The following is a 23,045-nucleotide window of genomic DNA, read 5'->3' as shown; positions in this document are numbered from 1 at the left end:
GAACATTAATTCTAATCATAAATCTAATTTACTAGCTAAAATGCCAAAGAAAATTCTATAGCGAGGTGAGATGATAAAAAAACTGTGGAACAATTATAAAGTTATGCAACGATGATTCGTGATAGCAAAAAGTTATAATTTTACTTATTAGTAGATGCATTCATGAGTATTAAAATTATTACTGCTAGTTATACTCAAAGTTGAAAATAAATTTACCTCCATTCTCCTATCTTTCTCTGCAGCATAACGCTGCTGACGCCTGTCAGCTCTAACCATAACCTGTCTGATGATTAATGTAAAATAAATATGTCGATGCATGTAGCTACTAGAATCTACTAGTAGAATCTACTAGTAGTCTAGTTAGTTACGGCATCGACTACTAGTAGATTCTACTAGTAGATTCTAGTAGTAGTAATAATCAATGCAGATTACTCTATTACTAGTTAGTTACGGCATCGTAATAGAGTAATCTGCCTAACAACGAGAATCTCGACATCACAGGCAACTCGTTTTACGAGTGATAACATTTAACACGACCTATATAAAGAGTTTGTCCTGATTATTGGCTAAAGAAGACATCTTAGATTTATCACCTGTGGACTCTTTCCACATGTATTACTTGTTACATCACGAATGAAGCAACCGCTCGAATCTGAGCTTTTTAAAAGATACGCTCTTTCGTATCTCTGAACGGGGTTAGTCTACAAAGACAAAATGACATCAAATTGTAGCTGATGTTTTAGCCTTTTATTGGTCTTAATTTCATTAAATCGACCTTTTTAAAGCTGTAAAGTTATTTCTAAATTATTGGAATTTGCATTACATTGACATGCTAAATATCTAGTCGTTCATACATCAGTAGTAGTTCAACCTTGCCTGGATAGTCATGGTTTAGTGATTGACTGTAAGTCTATAGACAATGCATACTTAATATGAGCCATACGCCCACAATTTGCTGCGCCCACAATTTACTGCGGCTGCCAAATCTGTCAAAAAAACATTTATACAATGCATATATGCAATGCAGCCCCCTCCGAAATCGAGGGGATTGTACGTTTACATGCTGTGCAGTGGTTTTTAGCAAATTGGCCAGAGAAGAGAAATTGTCTAAATCGAATCGCCTGATGGAGAAATAGAATCGATCATGGATACCGAACATCAGAAACAGTCTATTTATGCTTCTGTCGTCATTATACTTTTATTTGCAATACACATTCACAAGGTTTTACAAACCTTAACACAATTTTTGCAAAGTAATATATTTTTAAAAAGTATTTTAAGTAATATATTATTTTAACATTACTTTAGGATTTGCCACCTATTTTTCGAAAAGTGTTGACATCGATAACAAAGTCTAGAAAAGTAATCACCTCATCATCCTCGTGGGTGCAGACCATAATTAAATTTAAGTTAAAGAAGATGGGAAGAATAGAAAAAAATGAGATTAGCGGGATAACTTTTGTACCAGTTTATGGCCCTTGATGAATCTGCCACCACAACAAGAGAGCTATGCGCAGCCACTGCGCAAATGCCATTTCCTTGCTGCGAATTTGCACTGGCTTCGAACTGATCCGTGCGCAGTGATTTCAGTACGAAGACGCGGTTTCCATGATTCGGAGAGGACGCAACTCCGAAGTACTTCACATCATGGAAACATAGTGAATGTGGAGCAGAAAGAGTAGCACTCTTTATTCATAAGTGACATAAGTATTTGAAACACGCATTATTACTGGTTGGTTTTGTCATCAAATGTTCAATTTACTTCAAGGAAATAGACCTTTGTCAACATAATCGTTAAATAGTGTTCGGACTATTCTCTCAGTTATACTTTGGTTTTTTACAACCTTGCAGTGAAATGTTAAAACTGCTTAATGAACTTGATGAGTTGTTTGTTCAGCTCTCGAATTGATCTTTCATTCACGTGTAGCAAGTATCTACGTATCCTATAAACAACGTAGCATTAGACTGAAGGACCTTACTCATTTAAAGTACATGCATTCCTTATAAATTTGTTACAAGCATTATCATATGTATGTTCAAACATTAAGATATCACCGTGTTAGAAAGCACCTTACAAAAATTGTTTCGATTAATTCGGTGATGTGCATTTTTCCTTTATGATTGTAAACATACACGATATGTTGGCCTTACAAACACATATCACAGGTATTATAGTGTGAGGCATATGTAATGTGTCTAGTATTAAATCTAGCTATATATATATTTCTCAAAGTTTGTGTCTTTTGTTTGTCCAGCTTTAGCTATTAAAATTTAGGAATGAAATATCCGTTTCATGCTGGATTTGATCTCGGAACCTCAGGTTGGTCAGGCAAATATCTTATCAATTTAGCTACATAAAATGCATTGAATTCTTTGGGCAATATGAGTAGTTATCAAAGTTAAAAAAACGCATAACACTACTTCATTTTATGGCTCAGCGTCATTTTATGTTTGCTCTCACCGCTTTTATTGGTAAGTTACTAAAATTACCAGCTTACTCAAATTAGCCATTGGAAATGTGCCAGGCTAATGGCAATTGGCAAGCACCTACATTACCTGTCACTGTTTATAAGCTGATTTTTAATATCGGCAACGCCCAGAATTTCGCTAGTGCAGTGCACCCTCAGGATACGATGTTGATTCGTTCCAGGGTTAGCATCATATGCTGAAAAAATTGTATGTAGAGATATAAAGACCATTGTAATTATACAATGCAAACATCCCCTGGTAAAAATTGTCAAAATTTTATAAAAAATATTGTACGTTTTGAAAATTAGTGACAATTTTATGCTAACTTTACCAACTATAGTTACCAACATTAACTGTATTGTATTCAGTGTATTTAGTTATTATGATATGCAATAAAATACAGCATTTAATGTGTGTACCATATGCAGTATGTACGGTAAGGAGTTCTTACCTTCAAGACGTACGTAAACTTTGAATTCACTTCAAATAAGTTTAGCTTACTAAACACAGACTTGAAGCTAAGTTTTAGTATGTATTTTTAACTGTTTTACTGAATTTCAACTTTTTATCTCTAAATTGTATCACTCATTGTATCACTCTTTACTTTCATTATAACCTTTTGGGTGTTTGTACTTCCACCTTTTTCAACCTAATTCAATAAAAATAGGCTGAGCAATGGCAGTTCTCGAAAGCGGCCTCTCGCACAGTTGACCATTTAATGGCCATCGAAAAGAAAAAAAGAAATTTTAATTATTATGCAATACATACATACCCTACAGGATGAAAATATTCGTTGGTCTTAAAAATTTGCGATTTCGCGAACAGTCAATCTCGCGAATTATTAAATTCCGTGAATAGTTAGTTCTATTTTTAATCACAAGAGAGAATAACTACTGCATCAACTTGGAAAATAGTCGCTAGCCTAGTTTTTATTATAAATACTAAACGTAATTGAGTTGCAAAACATTTGTAAAATCATTGCCTGAGCTTTGAGCTAACACCATTGCCAATGCATCACATTGATTTACAAAATTATTCAAGGTTGTCACAAGATATGCAGAAACGCGTCATCGCAAAAATAGCTGCTAGGCAGAAGTACTAAAGGTAGCCGAGTTCCAAAACTTCTTTAAAATCATCGCCAGGCTTCGAGCTTTACTGCCATTGCGTCAAACTTTACAAAATTGTTCGAGGTTTTCACAAGTTATTCGGCATGGCTTCAGCATCGCAAAAAAGCTCTCCTAGTCTTTTTACATTAAAATCAACTCCATCAATCTCTAATACCGAAGTCGAGGACGATCATGATTCTGATCTTGACATTATGGTATGTATTTGATTTGCAGTGCAGATGCGTTTTTCCATAATCAACTGCATTAGTTAATTCTTATGTTTAAAAACTGATCGCTTTCATGAAATACTTCAGCTATTGTTTTTGTACTTAACACTCGTTAATATTTTTTCTTTTTTGTGTTTACTGCAGATTGAGAATGAAACAACCTACTCCGATTACGAAAACTAGAGACAAGTAGTAATATTCATCACGGCAGGAATATTGGCAGAGAAGCAACCAGTCAACTTAGACCCCTTCATCAACAACAACTCCTTGATATCGCTGCAGCAAACATGATTAAATTATATATTTTATTTCGTGTATAGATATATTATAATTTTTTACAAACCTGAGTGTGCAAATAAAGTATTTCAAATACAAATAAAATTTTACAAATGATGAATGGAGTAAATATAAACAGTTTAGTCCATATGGCGGTTGTCTAGCAATAAAATTAAACTGGTACTCTTGATATGTGAATACTAGCGTGTAATGGTGCTTTCTGACTAGTTATTTTGGTAATAGCAGCTCTGTCACTGTCTTGGGTAGATGTTGAAGGCGATTCTTTCTATACTACATAGCTGGCAAGGAAGTTATCATCAGAACTCTCCTCGTGGCTTACTATTGCAAAGTTTTGCCGGCTGGCCAAAGATTTGTGCTCGTAAAGGCGTTTTGGTTCCTTTTTAAAAAACAGATATATTCTTCTCGTAAGTAGCTGCGGTCACTTCAACCTTAATTTCCCTGAATGATTGGCGATCTTCTAAGAATGACATCTACCACCCTTGCAATCATTGTTTTTCGGTGTATGATGAAAATTCTCTCTCTCACACTAAAACAAATAATGAAGCGGTAGGGGTGGAAAAAATAAGTATTGCGTTTTACCGAAGAACCAAAGTAAAATTCAACTAATTTAGTAAATGTGAAAAACTCATTACTTACCACAAGTTGTTGGCTTATTAAAGGCCTCCAAAGCGATGAATATTCGTGAAAACCTCTGGACGCAGCAAAAATTGTTTACCGTAGCTTAGCATGATTGCCTCGCAGTTGTAAGCTAAATATAAACCGGAACACGCGGTGTGCGCATGCGTTGGAATAACTCTATTACTAGCCGCAATAGAGTAAACTTTTCCTAGAGAGTGGTAGTTTTCACCCGCGAATATGTATGAAACGACAATTTTCGCGAAATATAACTCCGCGAATAAATTCATCCTGTAGGGTACCTTTTGAATAACGTTACTTGAGCTGGTACATTAGCGAGTAGGACAGAGCGAAGGCAATAACGTATCTTGGCAAAAACTTGGTGCATGTAGAAGACAGCGTACTTGATCACTTATTGAGGATGATGCTTGCTGATGCACTGTAAATACTGATGCAGATAATTGCTAGCTAGCTAACACTTATAAAAATATCCAGAGAAGTTTGTAGCTTGTCTTATGAAATGTGCACAAGAATCGATGTAACCATACATACAGAAGTTTGCACGTAATTAACCCTAGAGGGCAGGGCTTTAGCAAGTTCTACAAGGTAATGTGGAGGTGTCAGCTATCTTGAGTAGCTAGTTATATGTGAGTTACATACATATGATTTGTATTTACATAGTAGAAAACAGGCCCGTCTGCAAAAGCATCATTGAAATGAAGAAAACATAAAAAAACATGGCATACAAAGAGGACAAATAATGATATACATTATACATGCATTGTACATTATACATGCATTGTACCGTATAGTTTTTATCTACTAGTCTGCATCAGTAAATTAAACGCTTAGCATTAAGAGTTCTTAAAAAACCTTAATCTAATAGCAGTTCTTCAGGTGCGTCTAATAGCAGTTCTTCAGGTGCGTCTAATAGCAGTTTTTCACTTGCGTCTAATAGCAGTTCTTCAGGTGCGCTTTCATCTCCAGCTCTCTTGATAGATCGCTGTTATTATCTGTGCTTTTCGACACTTTTCTTTTTAAAAAAATCTATTTATTGAAGTCTATCTTTAACGACTCCTCATTTTGAGGAGTCGTTCCTCTTCACTCTTCCTGACCTCGTGAGCTCTTCTCTGTGCTTGCTTTAATCGGATTATTGTTTTAATAATAGTTGCAATTGTTGATCGGTTGTGACCATATTCCTTGGCAATGTTAACAATACGAGCGCCTTCTTATTTATTTATGACTTTCAACATTGTTGTTATGGAAATCACTTTTTTTCTTCATCCTGTAACGTTTGGATCGGTTTCAGATTCCATAGCTAACCAATTAAATATAGATACTTGTAGTTATATAAGTATGCTGAATAAAGGTTTATAGTAAATATTGGTTTAACGCTAAAAATGAATATTTGCTCTCGCTTATGTAATTTTCACAAAATTTCCTATGTGGAATGCTGATCTGAAAGAAACCAGTCATCGTGTTTCTTCCAAACATTGTGAAAATGTTTTCGGCGGAAAGCATTTTGGCCTTTTTGTTATTTTAACATACCTAATAAGCACAACTGCCAAATTTGAACTCAAGCGAAGATTTTCTTAAATTCGTATGAAATAAAATTTGCATGATCAGTTGAGAATCTCACCTGGTTTAACTTGGTAAGGTGAAAAAATTGTATTTCACAGCTATCGCATCCTGAGGGTGCGCTCTACTACATATAGCAATAACATAAAGGTTTTACGTGTTTAAAAAATTACACCTAATAAATGTTACTTGGTGAAACTTAAAAACAAAAATCCAGTTTATTAGTTGGCAAAAACATTTTTAGTTTGCTAGAAAATCTCTAAGAAAAAAACTGCGAAAATGCATGATAGCATTATCAGTCTGGTTGGCTGGTAACAAAAGTATAAGTTTTCTAATTTAATTTACACGGACCATTACTTTTAAAATTCGTCTTTGGTTTAGCTCCGGGGTCGGCAACCTTTTCTACTCAAAGAGCCATTTTGACCCGCATTCCACAGGAAAGAACGCAGTGGGAGCCACAAACCCCCTTTCATATTTCAATTTAAAAATAAATACTACATGTAACTTTTTTGTTTAGCTTTTAATGTTTTTATACAATGTTTACATCATAAAACGTAAAGTTTTGGCATGTATAATGATTTAATTGCTGAGCAAACAAAACTACGCTTTTGCAAAGAACAATAAAATAATTTCGGTGGTTTTATTGGCGCATAAATTGTTATGAAGTGTACTACCTGTATTAGTGTTGATGTTGTTTGTCAGTAGTGTTGTTGACGATATTGCAGACCTAAGTGGCTGGACATCCTTAACTAGATTTCTAATTGTTTAATTAACCCAGTTCATTGACATTATATCATGAGGTATCTCGTAGCGATCTGACCTTCCGGGCGAATCCGCTAGAACATTTTTTGGTACTTTTATGTTACAGTCACGTGACGATCATGTGATAAGGTACTAATAATGAGATCATGTGATAAGACAACATAATGTAAATAACGACGCTTAGCAAGCGGCAATGTTTGATTTATCACCATACTTACCATTTTTAAAATTATATTACAAAATCTAGTGATAAAATTTTTATATTTTTATAAATTACTTGGCATATGGTAGCAAAAGGAGAAAATTCCAAAGTCAGAGGGAGCCTCAGCGAGGGGATGAAAGAGCCGCAAGCGGCTCCGGAGTCGCAGGTTGCCGACCCCTGGTTTAGCAAATGCGTTAAAATTCACAGCTTTTAAATATTGCCCTCTATATAAGTAGTTGTAGGAATGTGAAAATATTAAATTACACATTTACAAAATCATGGTAAACTTTGCATATCCAAATACTACCAATATTGCATCATCACAATGTCGTAGTAATATTTGATTGCAATATTTTTCCTGAAATAGAGGTAACAGTTTTTGTAATATTCACCTCGTTAGATTTTATACAGAAGCTGTTATTTTGTCTAAGACATAATTGTATGCAAGTGTTCACGTTGACAGAGAAAATAGGATGCGACGAAGTTTCTCAAATGATGGTTGGTGGTTCTGCAAATAGAACTGCACCAACTAATAAATTGTCAAGCAGGTTTTACACAGTTGTTAACCTATTCACTATCAACTTGAATGTCGGTGATTCCTCATTCTCTTTTCTCCTATTTTTTCTCTTTACTCCTATTTAAAAGTTTTCACATTCATGTTTAATATAATATTACTGTAAATTTGTAGCCAACAATTATGAATGACCAGAGATAACCTACAGAAATTCTTTTTTGAAAAGTACAAATGTGGTTTGGCGCATTTTCAAGCCTCATTATACGAAGGCATTTACAAGGGATCAACTAAATATAAAATAATTTTTTTGATATAAGGATTTGTCTGCTTCTTTCTTTAGTTTTAGTTATGGCTAGCTGTACTACCCGGCGTTGCCCAGGTAATAAAAAAGTCTTTAGACAGAAAACTGATTTGTATTTAAGATATAACAACATTTGCCATTCTAATGGGTATATTGAGAATAATGGGTTTTAAGACACCCATTCTAGATCAGATTAAACATCCTCTACTTCCATCCCTAAAAAGATTACGTCACATATTTATGGGCAGGGCGTGTTGTGTTGATTGTGACACCGATTTTGAATCGCTGTAAAAAAGCCTTAAAAAACAAAAGCTACTTTGAAAGTTAGTGGACCAATCTTTATTTTGAGTACAAAATTGGAATCACCGTGTCTGATTTACCATGAACAAACAATGAAAGCTGTTCGTGGTAGTTTGGTTTCAATGTGCTTAAAAGAGCCTTGAGAAAGTAAATTGAGAAGTTTTTCTAATTTTCTCAATCTAGTTCAAATTGCACAGTAAAAGACACTTACCGGAAAACCTCTAATTGGATGCCATGGTGCTCTATTTTTCAACCTTTCTTCTGTAGTGGTGGTCAATTAGAGGTGGTGTTCAAATAGAGACTGACGGTCTATTTTTCCAATGGCTCGTCAAAGTTTTGAGAAGATAAATTTAGCCCTTATACGGGCGAAGCGAATATCGCCTATATTGTGCTTTTTTTCTGGTGGAGCGGTGTTAAATCTTTTGGATGCAATAAATATGCTAACTTACCTCCAATTTCTCAAAGATCTCTAAATAAAATATACATTGGGAAGCCGACAAATATCTCTACCAGTTGTTATCTATTGCTTGCAATTAGTCTGCGATGATATTATAGCTTGTGCCTTTGCGTCAACTTTTTTATCTCATTCTAAATTTGAAGTCATATTTTTATTTTACATGGATATTTAACAATGTTGAAAAAAAGACTCACGGATATGTTTGCTACAGTTTGCTGCTAAAACTAGCTTTTTGTGTGCATTAGAAGAGAAGTTATGAGCGTCGATCCATTGTAAGCCTCATTAAGATAAGGCAAGGATGCTATTAAATAATATGCTATAAATCTGCAAATTTATAAGTTTTATAATGATCATCAATCAAATGCTATAAATATATGTTTTCATGAACAAGTGACATAAACGAACCATCCTTAAATTACATGCAGAAACAAAAATTAACGTTTTTAAAACGAAAATATATGCATCGTTAGCTCGGATAACTTTGTTCTGACTGTTGCTTTCGAAAGAACGAGCTTCTTCTGGTTGTCCATTACCTTCCACAATATATCTCTTCTACATTGACTTCTGACCTCAACTCTTCTTCTGCACTGCTGAGCTAGTCGATATTAGCATTCAAACAATTTTTTGGCAGAGCAATTTTTATGCGTTGCAGTTCACAAGTTCAAAGCGTAAAAGTTTTGCTCGCTAAACGCAACCTTCACCCTAAAAATAGTCGTTCATCTACCATCGTAAATGTAAACTGTTTTTATATAAATTTACATGTAGTTTGAAGTATCAAGACCGCATTACGCAAGGATTTATCATAGCCTGAGACAGTTGTTTATTATTTCTACAGTGATGCTTGCAAAGTTTTAACGAAAAAAGAACAAAAAGCTCTGAAATTAAACGAGAGATTTGATTGTTATTGATGGAAACGATTCATCATTAATACTGTTTTGGGAAGTTTTTTCTACTGATCAATTGATAATATGGGCTCGAAAAGATCAAATAATGTCAAAGTGGCGGTCAAATAGAGGTGGCATTCGATTAGAGAGTGGAAGTCTATTTTTCAAACCTTCTCTCAGGGTGGCGGTCAATTAGAGGATTTGGCGATACTGCAATTACACTTACTGACGGCAACGTACTGCAATTACACTTACTGACGGCAACGTACTGCAATTACACTTACTGACGGCAACGTACTGCAATTACACTTACTGACGGCAACGTACTGCAATTACACTTACTGACAGCAACGTACTGCACTTACACTTACTGACAGCAATGTACTGCAATTACACTTACTGACAGCAACGTACTGCAATTACACTTACAGACAGCGACATACTGCAATTACACTTACTGACAGCAACGTACTGCAATTACACTTACTGACAGCAATGCACTGCAATTTCACTTACTGACAGCAACGTACTGCAATTACACTTACTGACAGCAACGTACTGCAATTACACTTACTGACAGCAACGTACTGCAATTACACTTACTGACAGCAACGTACTGCAGTTGCTTTTTTTTCACTTCAGTTATTTTTTTACAATTATTCTGTTTTTGCATACTGCAATTCATTCTACCTAATGCCGTGATTGGCTCAGATACTCTCAGATGGCTCAGATTGGAGATACTCAGAAAATAACAACTTCTAATGCATTGTGTTAGGTTAGGAGTCAATTGCAGCATGCTTTTTGGCAGTTCTTAGTAACTGCACACTTTGTCTAAATCTATTTTTTATCAGTTTTTTATCATGTCATTGCAGAAACTTTTCCCATCGCAATCACAACTGCTTCCCACAGGAACCGAAGAAACTATTGGTTCAATGGACCTTGGAGGAGCTTCAACACAGATCAGCTTTGCTACCTCTGAGAATGCTGTAGCTCCCTTGAAGGGCGTAGTTGAACTCTCCCTTTTTAGCCGAGACCTTACAGTTTTCTCCAACAGCTATCTCTGTTTTGGTGCCACTGAGATGAGAAATCAGGTTTTGGCTATTTTAACTAAGGTAAGATAACATATTTTAACTAAAGTAAGATAACATATTTTACTTAACGTAAGATAACATATTTTAACTAAGGTAAGATAACATATTTTGTGTGATTTACCATATATAGTTTTTGTGTGAAGTTTACTTAAAGTTACACGACTAACAGCTAGAAATTTACCCATCGTTTTTCTTTCCAGCTTTGATTCTGTTCTATTGCTCAGTTACTGTCGCAAGACTGTTCCAAACTGTTGCACCATTTTCAGTAACCTGCGTCTTGCGTGATGCTATCATAATGTCATATCTTACTAGCATAATCTCGTATCTTAGTAGCATGATATCATGTCTTATTAGCATAATCTCATGTCTTGCTATCATAATATCATGTCTTACTATCATAATATCATATCTTACTATCATAATATCATATCTTACTATCATAACATCATATCTTAATATCATAATATCATATCTTACTATCATAACATCATGTCTTACTATCATAATATCATATCTTACTATCATAACATCATGTCTTACTATCATAATATCATATCTTAATATCATAATATCATATCTTACTATCATACTATCATATCTTGCTATCATAATATCATATCTTACTATCATAACATCATATCTTAATATCATAATATCATGTCTTACTATCATAATATCATATCTTACTATCATAACATCATATCTTAATATCATGTCTTACTATCATAACATCATATCTTACTATCATATCTTACTATCATAATATGTCTTACTATCATAATATGTCTTACTATCATACGATCATACTATCATGTTTTACTAGCGTAATATCATGGTTAATTATTGAATTGGCCATTTTGGTATTTGCCAACATTCCTTCTGTTTTGTCGAATTTTTTGTTACATTCAAATGATATGTCATTATTTTGTGGTTACATGTCTGTTGCGTAATAGTAATTTGTGTTGTGATTTCTATCCACACATATTTTAGTTATTTTGATTTAGTTTTAATAGGAATGAAAATATAAACATTACTCAAGTTTCTATTGTAAACATAAATTGTATCCCAATGTTTATCGTGAATCTAGTAAGAGAATTACCAGCAATTCCTTTCATTTAGATTACTAGGTGAACGTCCGGCGTTGCCCGCGTGCTAAATTAAAAACAAAAAATTTGTTTTAATTTAACATGTAAGATTATTTTCCATTCTAACTTTCAAACTACATATCATGTAACAACTAAATGTCTAATAAACTAAACAACTACATGTCAACTGTAACCTTTAAACAACTGTAACCTTTAAACAACTGTAACATTTAAACAACTGTAACCTTTAAACAACTGTAACCTTTAAACAACTGTAACCTTTAAACAACTGTAACCTTTAAACAACTGTAACCTTTAAACAACTGTAACCTTTAAACAACTGTAACCTTTAAACAACTGTAACCTTTAAACAACTGTAACCTTTAAACAACTGTAACCTTTAAACAACTGTAACCTTCAAACAACTGTAACCTTTAAACAACTGTAACCTTCAAACAACTGTAACCTTCAAACAACTGTAACCTTTAAACAACTGTAACCTTCAAGCAACTGTAACCTTTAAACAACTGTAACCTTTAAACAACTGTAACCTTTAAACAACTGTAACCTTCAAACAACTGTAACCTTCAAACAATTGTAACCTTTAAACAACTGTAACCTTTAAACAACTGTAACCTTTAAACAACTGTAACCTTCAAGCAACTGTAACCTTTAAACAACTGTAACCTTCAAACAACTGTAACTTTCAAACAACTGTAACCTTCAAACAACTGTAACCTTCAAACAACTGTAACCTTTAAACAACTGTAACCTTTAAACAACTGTAACCTTCAAACAACTGTAACCTTTAAACAACTGTAACCTTCAAGCAACTGTAACCTTTAAACAACTGTAACCTTCAAACAACTGTAACCTTTAAACAACTGTAACCTTCAAACAACTGTAACCTTTAAACAACTGTAACCTTTAAACAACTGTAACCTTTAAACAACTGTAACCTTCAAACAACTGTAACCTTCAAACAACTGTAACCTTTAAACAACTGTAACCTTCAAGCAACTGTAACCTTTAAACAACTGTAACCTTCAAACAACTGTAACCTTTAAACAACTGTAACCTTTAAACAACTGTAACCTTTAGACAACTGTAACCTTCAAACAACTGTAACCTTTAAACAACTGTAACCTTTAAACAACTGTAACCTTTAAACAGCTGTAACCTTTAGACAACTGTAACCTTTAAACAACTGTAACCTTTAAATTTCATATCATTAAAAAGTGTTTTGTTGAAATAAATTATGAGAAAACTATAACAACTCTAAAGGTTTCGAAATGTAAATGTGAAATCATTAGCAAGTAAGTAGGAAGTAATGGCTAAATAAAGGGTTGGTATGCAATTATGCTGTATGATTTGAATTCGTTTCAGTATTAGCATCATAAGGCAAAACTCTCGAACAGAGCAGTATAGAAACTTATAGTAATCAATTAATGCAAACACTCCTCCAACTGAAAAATACCAAAGTTTTTTTTATGTATTGTACATAATAAAAATTTGTAACAAAACAATATGTTAACCTTATTAATTGTAGTTACCTGCAGCAACTGTAGTGTATTTAATGGTTATTAACTGCACTAAAGCTTAATATTACAATGTACTACATGCAGTACAAATGACGGGGAATACTCATCTTCAATACAGATGGATAACATACACTTTGAACTTAATTTAAATGAATTCTGCTGACTAAAACAAACTAAAAGCTAAGTTTTAGTGTTTACCCTAGGACACTTATATTTCGCTAGTATTTAGTTTCGTGAGTAGCAAACAGAGTAAAATTTCGCTGGAACTTAATTTCGCCGCTCTGATGAGTGCGAAAATATAGTGATGTGAAAATAAATGCAGTGGAACAAACATTAGATTCCTCAGGTCCAGTTCGCTGGTACGAAATATTTTTCAATTTGGGACTACCGTACTGTTTGGACTATAAACCGCACCTCTATATAAGCTACATGTGCTTTATTTTCCAAAAACAATAATAAAACAATATATAAGCCGCACCTTACTATAGGCCGCAGAACTAAGGACTGTGCTTTTTAACGCCATTTAAAACGGAACAGTGCAGAACGGCACACTTTCGTATTATCCGACGCTTTTTGACTTAGTGCCTAACGGGACAGTACCGTGAGGCATTGTTTCGTATTTTCTTTCACAGCTAAAAGTGCACTAATTGGAGATTCCCGCTAGTGCGCCTAGCGGTGAAAGAATAAGCCACAGAATAAGCCACAGTGATTAGCCGCACCCTTGTAGGCCTACCTATAAGCCGCATAGCTCAAATCATCAGAAAAAAGTAGCTGCTAATTGTCCGAAAAGTACGGTAGTTTGTATTTGTGAACCGCAGGTAGAAATGTGTAGGCTAGATCAATAATGTAATTTGATCGCTTGCTGCCATTTGTTTCCTAGACTATCAATGACGTCAAAGCCGCTGTGACTGATTGGTACCAATATTAGAATTCAAGTATTTATAGCACGCGGTGCCACAATGGCCATGGCACCGGGTTGTTATTGCTTTTGGTTGGTAATAAAATTCATCACCACAATAATTATTATTCAATTTTATGACTTTCCCTACCAGACTGTCATCCTCATCAGTTACAATATCAATGACTAAACTAATATCATCATCTTCTTCATTTGTCTAGGCTTTTCCAAAAAAATTTATTATCTTAATTTGTTTTGCCAAGCTGCTCAGTCGGTGTATTAGCTATAATGAGTTTAGCAAAACTTGCCCAATGAGCCAACCACACACAAAAATTGCCTGTATTTCTAATATGACAATTTTATTGAAAATAAAATTGAATATCAATGAAAAAAACCATTTTTTTTCGCGTTTTCGCTCGTTCGTTATGATAGTTTAGTTTCGCTCATGAAATTTTCGCAAGAGGCTGTTGCCGCGAAAACGCGAAAGTTAGATGCCGCGAATACATAAGTGTCCTAGGGTATTTTACAAAATTTCAACTTGCCAACTAATGCTTATATCTTTAACTCTTTATATTGTTTTGTTTATTCATAGAAATATAGATATTGCATTACATCATGTCCATACTGACTAGCAGCATGATGTCATGATAATTTGGCTTGAGTATGCAGAAAATTGATGAAATAACAGAGTTAAAATTGTAATACATTGTATTATTGTTTTTTAGAATTAGTATTAACAATGTGGTTAATAGCCTACTCTCGACAAGGTTACAAACTTGAGAATTAAATTTTTAAGCCTTCATATTTTGTGACTGGCTTTTTCTTTGGAGTCTTCAAATGTTTTGTCCTTATAAGGAAGCGGGCTATCAAGGGACAGTTTTGCATCCATGTTATGTCAGAGGAGCCGAAACTGATATGGAGTACTCCGGCATCTTTGCTTCAGTCTGCACGAATTCATACGCAAGCTCTACCATTGTGGTATGAAATACATTCAATAAACTATTGTCAAAAATGCTTGCTTGTATGATTTTGGAACGTCACTGAGGTGGGATCATCATCATCATCAGCAGTAGGCTACATACCCCACCTGAAGGCAACATAAAATTTTCAGTTTACATTTCCTCTGTTTTTTTTTCAACTGATAGTATGCAGCAAACAGAGGCTGTTAAACATTATTTAGTTATAATTCTTTCATGTTATTTAATCTGTCTTTTGCTACAAAAAATATTATAAACATTGCAAACTTTCCTTATGCGACCTTACATTGTATACCGCTGTACTTAGCCAATAAATAAGCTCAATAACTGAATGATTAATGAATTACTCCGTGAGGCGAGTAAGTTACGCCAGATTAAATTATTTTGCCTTTGAAGTAATCATTTTTACAAATGCCTTTCCTGCGAGATGTAATGAGCTATTTGTCAGAAAATTTTGTTCATGTTGTCGCGTTGTTGTCTGTGCTCAAAGTGAAAGCATTAAATATTTAAAACTCACAGCATTTCAAATATTCTTATCTCTCATTATCTTGCATTGCTATATGAGCTTTTATTTTGATTGTTATTGTCTTACAGATCTCTACTCGACGGCTTTCAATATAGCACTAATTTGACATATTACAATTACACAATTACAATATTTCAGAAGTCAATAAAGATTTCAGAAGTCAATAAAGCTGTAATCTATACAATTTTTCATTGTTTGTAACAAAATAAGTTTGAACCATTACTCTCATACAAATAAACTTTGTGACAAACTTTGTACACAATTGAAATATTTACTAATACCACTGTAGATTACAAATACACAGTATATGCTTAAGGTAACGGTATGGGCAGCCGTCTTTAATTGGTTATGTTCATAAACCACTTTAAACTTATGTTCAATAAGTTGGTGGTTTATGAACATAACCAGGCCCATTGGTGGTGTTAGCAAGGGCATGCAACCACAATTGCTCCTGTGCGACATATGATCAAACAGTCGACATATCATGATCAAACTGTCGACATATCATTATCAAACTGTCGCAACAAATCATCTGCGAGAAGGAAGGCCATCTCTATTACGAGAAGATGTTTTATATAACAGTAATGTTGGACTTACTAAAAGTTTTATGTTATGATCCCTTTTATGTTTACTCGTGTTAATGTTAATTGATGACCTATATAATCTAATGACCCATATAATCTATTGGGAGTTATGATCCCTTTTATGTTTACTCGTGTTAATGTTAATTGATGACCTATATAATCTAATGACCCATATAATCTATTGGGAGTTATGATCCCTTTTATGTTTACTCGTGTTAATGTTAATTGATGACCTATATAATCTAATGACCCATATAATCTATTGGGAGTTATGATCCCTTTTATGTTTACTCGTGTTAATGTTAATTGATGACCTATATAATCTAATGACCCATATAATCTATTGGGAGTTATGATCCCTTTTATGTTTACTCGTGTTAATGTTAATTGATGACCTATATAATCTAATGACCCATATAATCTATTGGGAGTGTTTCAACAATAACATCGTTGAGGCCTAACCAGAGATATATAAACCTAGATTGGCCAATAGGGAAAAAAGTCTGTCAGACTTAAATAGCTTGACGCAACGCCACTGTATTGTACCTCATGCTTGACTGCACTGTTATTAATAATGGAGCTAATGAGGAGAAGGTGACAAAATCACATTTATTTTCACATAAAAACCTTCTTGTATACATAATCCAGTAAACTAAAGCAATTCTATGATAATATCTGATAACCACCATAGATTAAAAGTATAACTTCTCACATCTTCTTTGGAGAAGGGGAAAAGAAAGAATGGGGATAGGAGAGGGTGGCAAATAAAGCCCTGATGGCTCATGATTTGTGTGCAACATTTCATAGCTTTTATAGTTTTAATCTATGGTGGTTATCAGATATTATCACCGAATTGTTTTAGTTTACTGGATTATGTATCAAGGGTTTTTATGTGAAAATAAATGTGATTTTATCAGTTCCTCATTAGCTCCATTGTTAACAACAGTGCAATCAAGCATGAGGTACAATACGATGAAGTTACATCATGCTATTTAAGTCTGACAAGGCATCCGATGGGAATAGCTATTATTTAGGCCAATCTAGGTTTATATATCTATGGGCCTAATGCAGTGCCTTCGTTGTATGCATTCTATGTCAGAATAACTAATTTCAGAATGGAACCATCAAAGTAGTTGGTGTAGGAAACAATTCGGAGTGTGAAAATGTAATGGCTCAGCTCTTCCAACACTCTCCATATTTTACTGATTTGGGAGCAACAGTGCCACAGAGACTTGTTGTGAGTTTCGTCCTTTTTTTCAATTCTCGAGAGTGTTATTTTTCTCCATCTTGAGCTTTAATGAGCATCCTGAGCCCCTCTGTTTTTTTATTCTTTTTTGATGCAGTTTAATGAGTTCCGTAATAATCTGTTATACTTCTGTAATATACTATTGAATACAATGCAAATTTGTTTGTCGTATTGTATTTTGATAGTTACAGAACATGTCATCTGTTAATAAATGTGGGAAGATAACAACCTGATATGCAGTACAGTCAGACCTCGACATACGAGCTTAATGCCTTCTGGGGCTTCGCTCCTACGTCAATTTACTCATGTCTCACGGCACCATTTCCTTTATAAAACAACTAAATACAAATTATCCATTCCCACGATCTGAAAAAAAAACACATAAAACAGGAAATTATGATGCAAATATGTGTTTATAATTATTGTAGTTCACTACCTGCACTCGCAAAGTAACAAATGCCTATTTAGGGGTTATGACCTGCAATAAAAGTTAAAGGTTGACTTGCAACAAAATTCACATTACAGTCATTTGGTATCAGAAGATTCACCATGTTTTACTCTGCTGTGTTGTAGGTGCAAAATATGTGGAAATGTGATTACAGGCCCTTGAAAGCTAAAAACAAACAGCTAATCGCCGCCACACGAGACCGCTGTCGATCGGAATCAATTTATTTCTCTGGCGTACTCAAACAATTTGTTTATTGTTTTGACACGTGATGTTCTCACGTGAATTGAAAGGCCAATAAAAGGCTCAATATAAAACGTCTCGTAGCACTAGTTTATGATAAACACTTGGGGTTTTACCGAAAAGCCTGTATCAAATATAGATGCTCGCTACTTTACAGTTTTGTTTTGGCTTGGTCTAATCATCTAGTTGTAATCTGATCATGTGACCCATACTTCCTGCCAAGCAGCGCGAATAATTTCTGTAGCATTTTTCGACTATCACAGGTGACCAACAGGCTCCTCATGTTTATCAGAGGATGATGTGCACTCCTTCGAGCTAAGGTTAAAGAATTAAACTAATCTTTACGGTAGATTTTGAGATATCAGTGCTAAGAGTGACAGGATTACAATGATGATAAAATAGATCCGTAAGGACAATAGACATAGTTTTATTGAATGCGTGAAGTATATTTGTGAAAATATTTCGACAAATGAGGTTGCATGAAAGTGTAAACAGAAGCATGTGTGTTCATCTACGCCCCATTTGAGCTGTTTTGGAAAGGGATTCTAATCTACTGCAGTTTCGGGATGGCTGTGATTAATTGTTATGTTAGTTTTTTAGCTTTTAAGAAATTGTAATCACATTTCCACATATTTTGCACTTACAACACAGCAGAGTAAGACATGCTGAATCTTTTAATACCAAATAACTGTAATGTGAATTTTGTTGCAAGTCCACCTTTAAATGGATTTAGTTTACGAAACACAATGAGTGATGAGTTTTAATCTTACCCTAAACTTAATTCTAATTTTCTCTTTGTTTCATTGGGATTTTTTTTTCATATTTTTTTCATAGTTGCGTATTAGTGACTTGAGGTTTCCCTCGATCAATAATGATTACAGCCTTCAAGCATTGTGGCAGCACTTTAGTTAGCATCTGTTCTTTTGCAGGGAAGGGGGGCTCTAGCCTATGCAGTCAAGGACCTTTCATGGCAGAACCCAGTTAGCCAAATCAATTACACAACCTTTGTTCAACTGATGAATGACTGGTGCCTGTCAAATCACAGTGATGTAAGAGTGTTGCATTGTCTTCTTATCAACTGCAGTCTGGCCTTGCCATATGATTTTAACTTGTTCCAGGGTTGGCATCGTATAGCGAATATGACCTATAATAGAAGGGTATAGACACTTATAGTAATTGTATGATGCAAACATCTCCTGGTAAAACTCATCAAATTTTTATATAATTACTGTACATATTAAAAATAAGTAGCGCAATAGTATGTTAATCTCAGTAACTATAGTTACCTACAATAACTTTAGTGTATTTAGGGGTTATGATCTGCAATAACGTGTAGCTTTAAAATGTACAATGGGTATGTGCAGTAACAGCAATACGTACCATAGAGAATTCTTACCATCAAGACAGATGTATAGCCTGATAAACTTTGATTTGAACTTAAATAGATTTAGCTTACTAAACACACACTTACAGATGTGATTGCACCAAAAAAGTCGATCAAATGAAATTGAGACTGATTAAATAATATAGTACTTGAAAATACTTATTAAAAATATATCACTTTGTAAAAATTGTGTTAAGGTTTGTAAAACCTTGTGAATGTGTATTGTAAATAAAAGTATAATGACGACAGAAGCATAAAAAAACCGTTTCTGACGTTCGGTATTCATGATCGATTCTATTTCTTCATCCGGCGCTTCGATTTATGCAATTTCTCTTCTCTGGCTCATTAACTGAAAACCACTGCGCAGCATGTGAACGTACAACCCCCTCGACTTCGGAGGGGGGCTGCACCGCAGTACTGTGCATCATGGAAACATAGTGTATTCGAGGCTGGTTCTAGAGTGATTCTAGAACTACTCGACGAGGACTGTTGTAATAGTGGTGTATCATTTGATTAGTTAGTTAATTACTTATTATAAAGCATAAACAAGAAAAAAGATCATTTGGTTTTCAACATGAAACATTTTATTACATACCAGTAATCACCATGTTATTTTGTACTATATGTCTTGTATTATAATTTTTGTCTTATAATTTTATGTTGGTTGTTTGTTTAATTATCTCATATTATAACTTTATGTTGGATGTTATTGTTAATCATTAAATGAAGTTTAACTTACCAAAATCTTAAGCAGATAGTTGAAAAATTGAATGCCGCTCTTTTATTGAACATCACTTCTCATTAAACGTCATCAGAAAAGAAAGGTCGAAAAATAGAACGTCATAGCGTTCAAATAAAGGTTTTACGGTAATTCACCCTTCCATATTTTATATCAAAAACACCGGACAATGGCATAATATTTACAGAAGATGATTAATAAATGTTTTATAAAAATTTAAATTTTAAAAAGTGACATCGGATAATTTCACACGGCACACCTGGCAATTTCTGATGGCACACTAGTGTGCTGCGGCACACTAGTGTGCTGCGGCACACTAGTGTGCCGTCAGAGATTGTGTGCCGTCAGAAATTCAACCACTGTCAGAGACTAAAGTGCGGTCAGAGATTCAGACCAGAGTGCCACGGCACAGTGGCTGAAAATCACTGATGTAGGTAACAATAGTTACTAAGGTTAACATATTCTTTTGTTACTAATTTTTAATATGCACAGTACGTATGTAAAATATGCACAGTACGTATGTAAAATATGCACAGTACGTATGTAAAATATGCACAGTACGTATGTAAAGTATGCACAGTACGTATGTAAGATGTGCACAGTACGTATGTAAAGTATGCACAGTACGTATGTAAAATATGCACAGTACGTATGTAAAATATGCACAGTATGTATATAAAATTTTTATGTTTTTACCTGAGCTGTTTGCGTTAGTTATTTACTATGGGTTTCTATACCACTCTACGAAATATTTGTATATATTCAAATATTCAGTTTAGCAGCCATGTCGACTACCACCTGCACCACTCTACCGCCTTGCTGTACTGTGGAATAGTTGGACAGATAGTTATTACATGTGCCGATCTCTCACCGTTCGGGTTTTCTTGAGCAGAACAAGGCATTCACTGTACAGTCATACTTCAACTTACGAGCTTAATGCGTTCCGAGACTGAGCTCGTATGTCAATTCACTCGCATGTTGGTGCAATTTATTTATATATAGAACAATTAAATATATATTGATTAGTTTCCATACTCTAAAAAAAAGCAAATAAAAGACTCAAAACAAGATATTGTAACAGAAAGAACATGTTGGTTATTGTCCTTACGTACTACATGCTTTCAAAAAGCAACAAATAAAAAATAATGCAAGGAAATGTGATTAATTAAAATGTAAAATTAAATACATAGCAGTTAACACTCGCATTTGCCGGGGAGGGAGATATAAGTTATCCTTTGTTACAACATTTGAATTTTATAAATTTGGATTTTATCAAAGTGTTAAAAGACAACCTTAGAAGCAAACCTAAAAGCAAATTTTCATTTTCAACTAAACGTAATTACAATTTCTTCGGCGTTCATAGTTTGAAGTTTCTCGCTGGTTAGCGAGAAATTTTTCCTTTTTATTCGCTTTCACGACTAGCCGGCCGTTTTAAGATAAACCTATCTAAGGACGTTTGCCTTTGTCGCCCTTGTGACATGTTGCGATTAGAACGAACACAGGTGTCGTCACAAATGGTTAATGCACGACCACTAGCCAGCTTGTCCGAATGTCTATTAAACAGTTTGGATAGATAGCGCTGGCCTTTTTACATAGCATCGTTTCAGTTACACTGTCACCGGCCAATTGTTTGTCCAATGCCATCAGCGGTCGTGAAGATCGCTGCACCGTTTTAAAACTATGGTTAGTCCGTTTGCGAACTAAATGCCCTGAATATAATCCTGTTTGATAATTATGAATGTATTTCTGTCATATTGCCGAGCTAACTCAATCACGCATACACATTTCGCGTATTTTTCAATATTTTTTCCGTTTAATATCAATGTTATCATTTGCGTTTTTTCTTTGTATTGTCTTTCATTTTATTGGCAAACTTTCGGTCTACGCACAGTACGTATAATTCACCTAATTCTGCGCAGAAAATTGTGCACAAAAAACACGGTACAACAGTATTACCTGAGCTGTTGAAAAATACAGAGTGATGTTGTTCTCATAAAACACCTCTTGCATACTTGGCAACTGACTCAAGTGCTCATATCTCAAACATGGCTCGTATGTTAGTGCTAAAACTTGCTTGAAAGCTTGCTCGTATCTCAAATTTCTCGTAAGTTGGAGCACTCGTAAGTTGAAGTATTACTGTATTGCTGTATTTCAATTTGTTTAACAAGGACTTCGCTGTATTTCAATTTGTATCCCCTGTTCTGCACATTTGCATTTGTTATGACCAACCGTCACGGGGCAAAGGTGTGGCACCAGACTTCTACAAACCGGAATAACTTTTTTATAATTTTCTTATGGCAAACCCAAGCTTTGATTTGCTTTCTTTGAGATGGTAAATATTATATAAGTTTCATACAGCCAAGCAAAAAATTCCAGTCTTGGTATTGTAAGCTGAAAGTTTTGTATATAGGGGTATAGAAACCCATAGTTATTATCTAATGCAAACACCTCCTGGTAGAAATCTTCAAAATTTCAAATACACTGTAGCCTACATATTATAATTTAGTAACAAAATAATGTGTTAATCTTAGTAACTATAATTACCTGCAGTAACTTTAGTGTATTTACTGATTA

General features: G+C 34.3%; 1 protein-coding gene across 3 annotated transcripts in view; it reads left to right on the top strand.

The window, feature by feature from the left end:
• Nucleotides 1-23,045, top strand: part of LOC137393309 (ectonucleoside triphosphate diphosphohydrolase 3-like) — a 129,671-nt gene that overhangs the window by 100,720 nt on the left and 5,906 nt on the right. For all 3 annotated transcript variants that reach the window (XM_068079801.1, XM_068079799.1, XM_068079800.1), the window contains 4 exons: nucleotides 10,585-10,824; nucleotides 15,183-15,305; nucleotides 17,529-17,651; nucleotides 19,278-19,397. In XM_068079801.1, the coding sequence (XP_067935902.1) occupies nucleotides 10,585-10,824; nucleotides 15,183-15,305; nucleotides 17,529-17,651; nucleotides 19,278-19,397 (606 nt within the window). The remainder of the gene's footprint in view (nucleotides 1-10,584; nucleotides 10,825-15,182; nucleotides 15,306-17,528; nucleotides 17,652-19,277; nucleotides 19,398-23,045) is intronic.

This window comes from Watersipora subatra, chromosome 4, assembly GCF_963576615.1.
Source record: "Watersipora subatra chromosome 4, tzWatSuba1.1, whole genome shotgun sequence".
Classification (NCBI taxonomy): domain Eukaryota; kingdom Metazoa; phylum Bryozoa; class Gymnolaemata; order Cheilostomatida; family Watersiporidae; genus Watersipora; species Watersipora subatra.
This window is presented reverse-complemented; position numbering and strand designations above follow the sequence as displayed.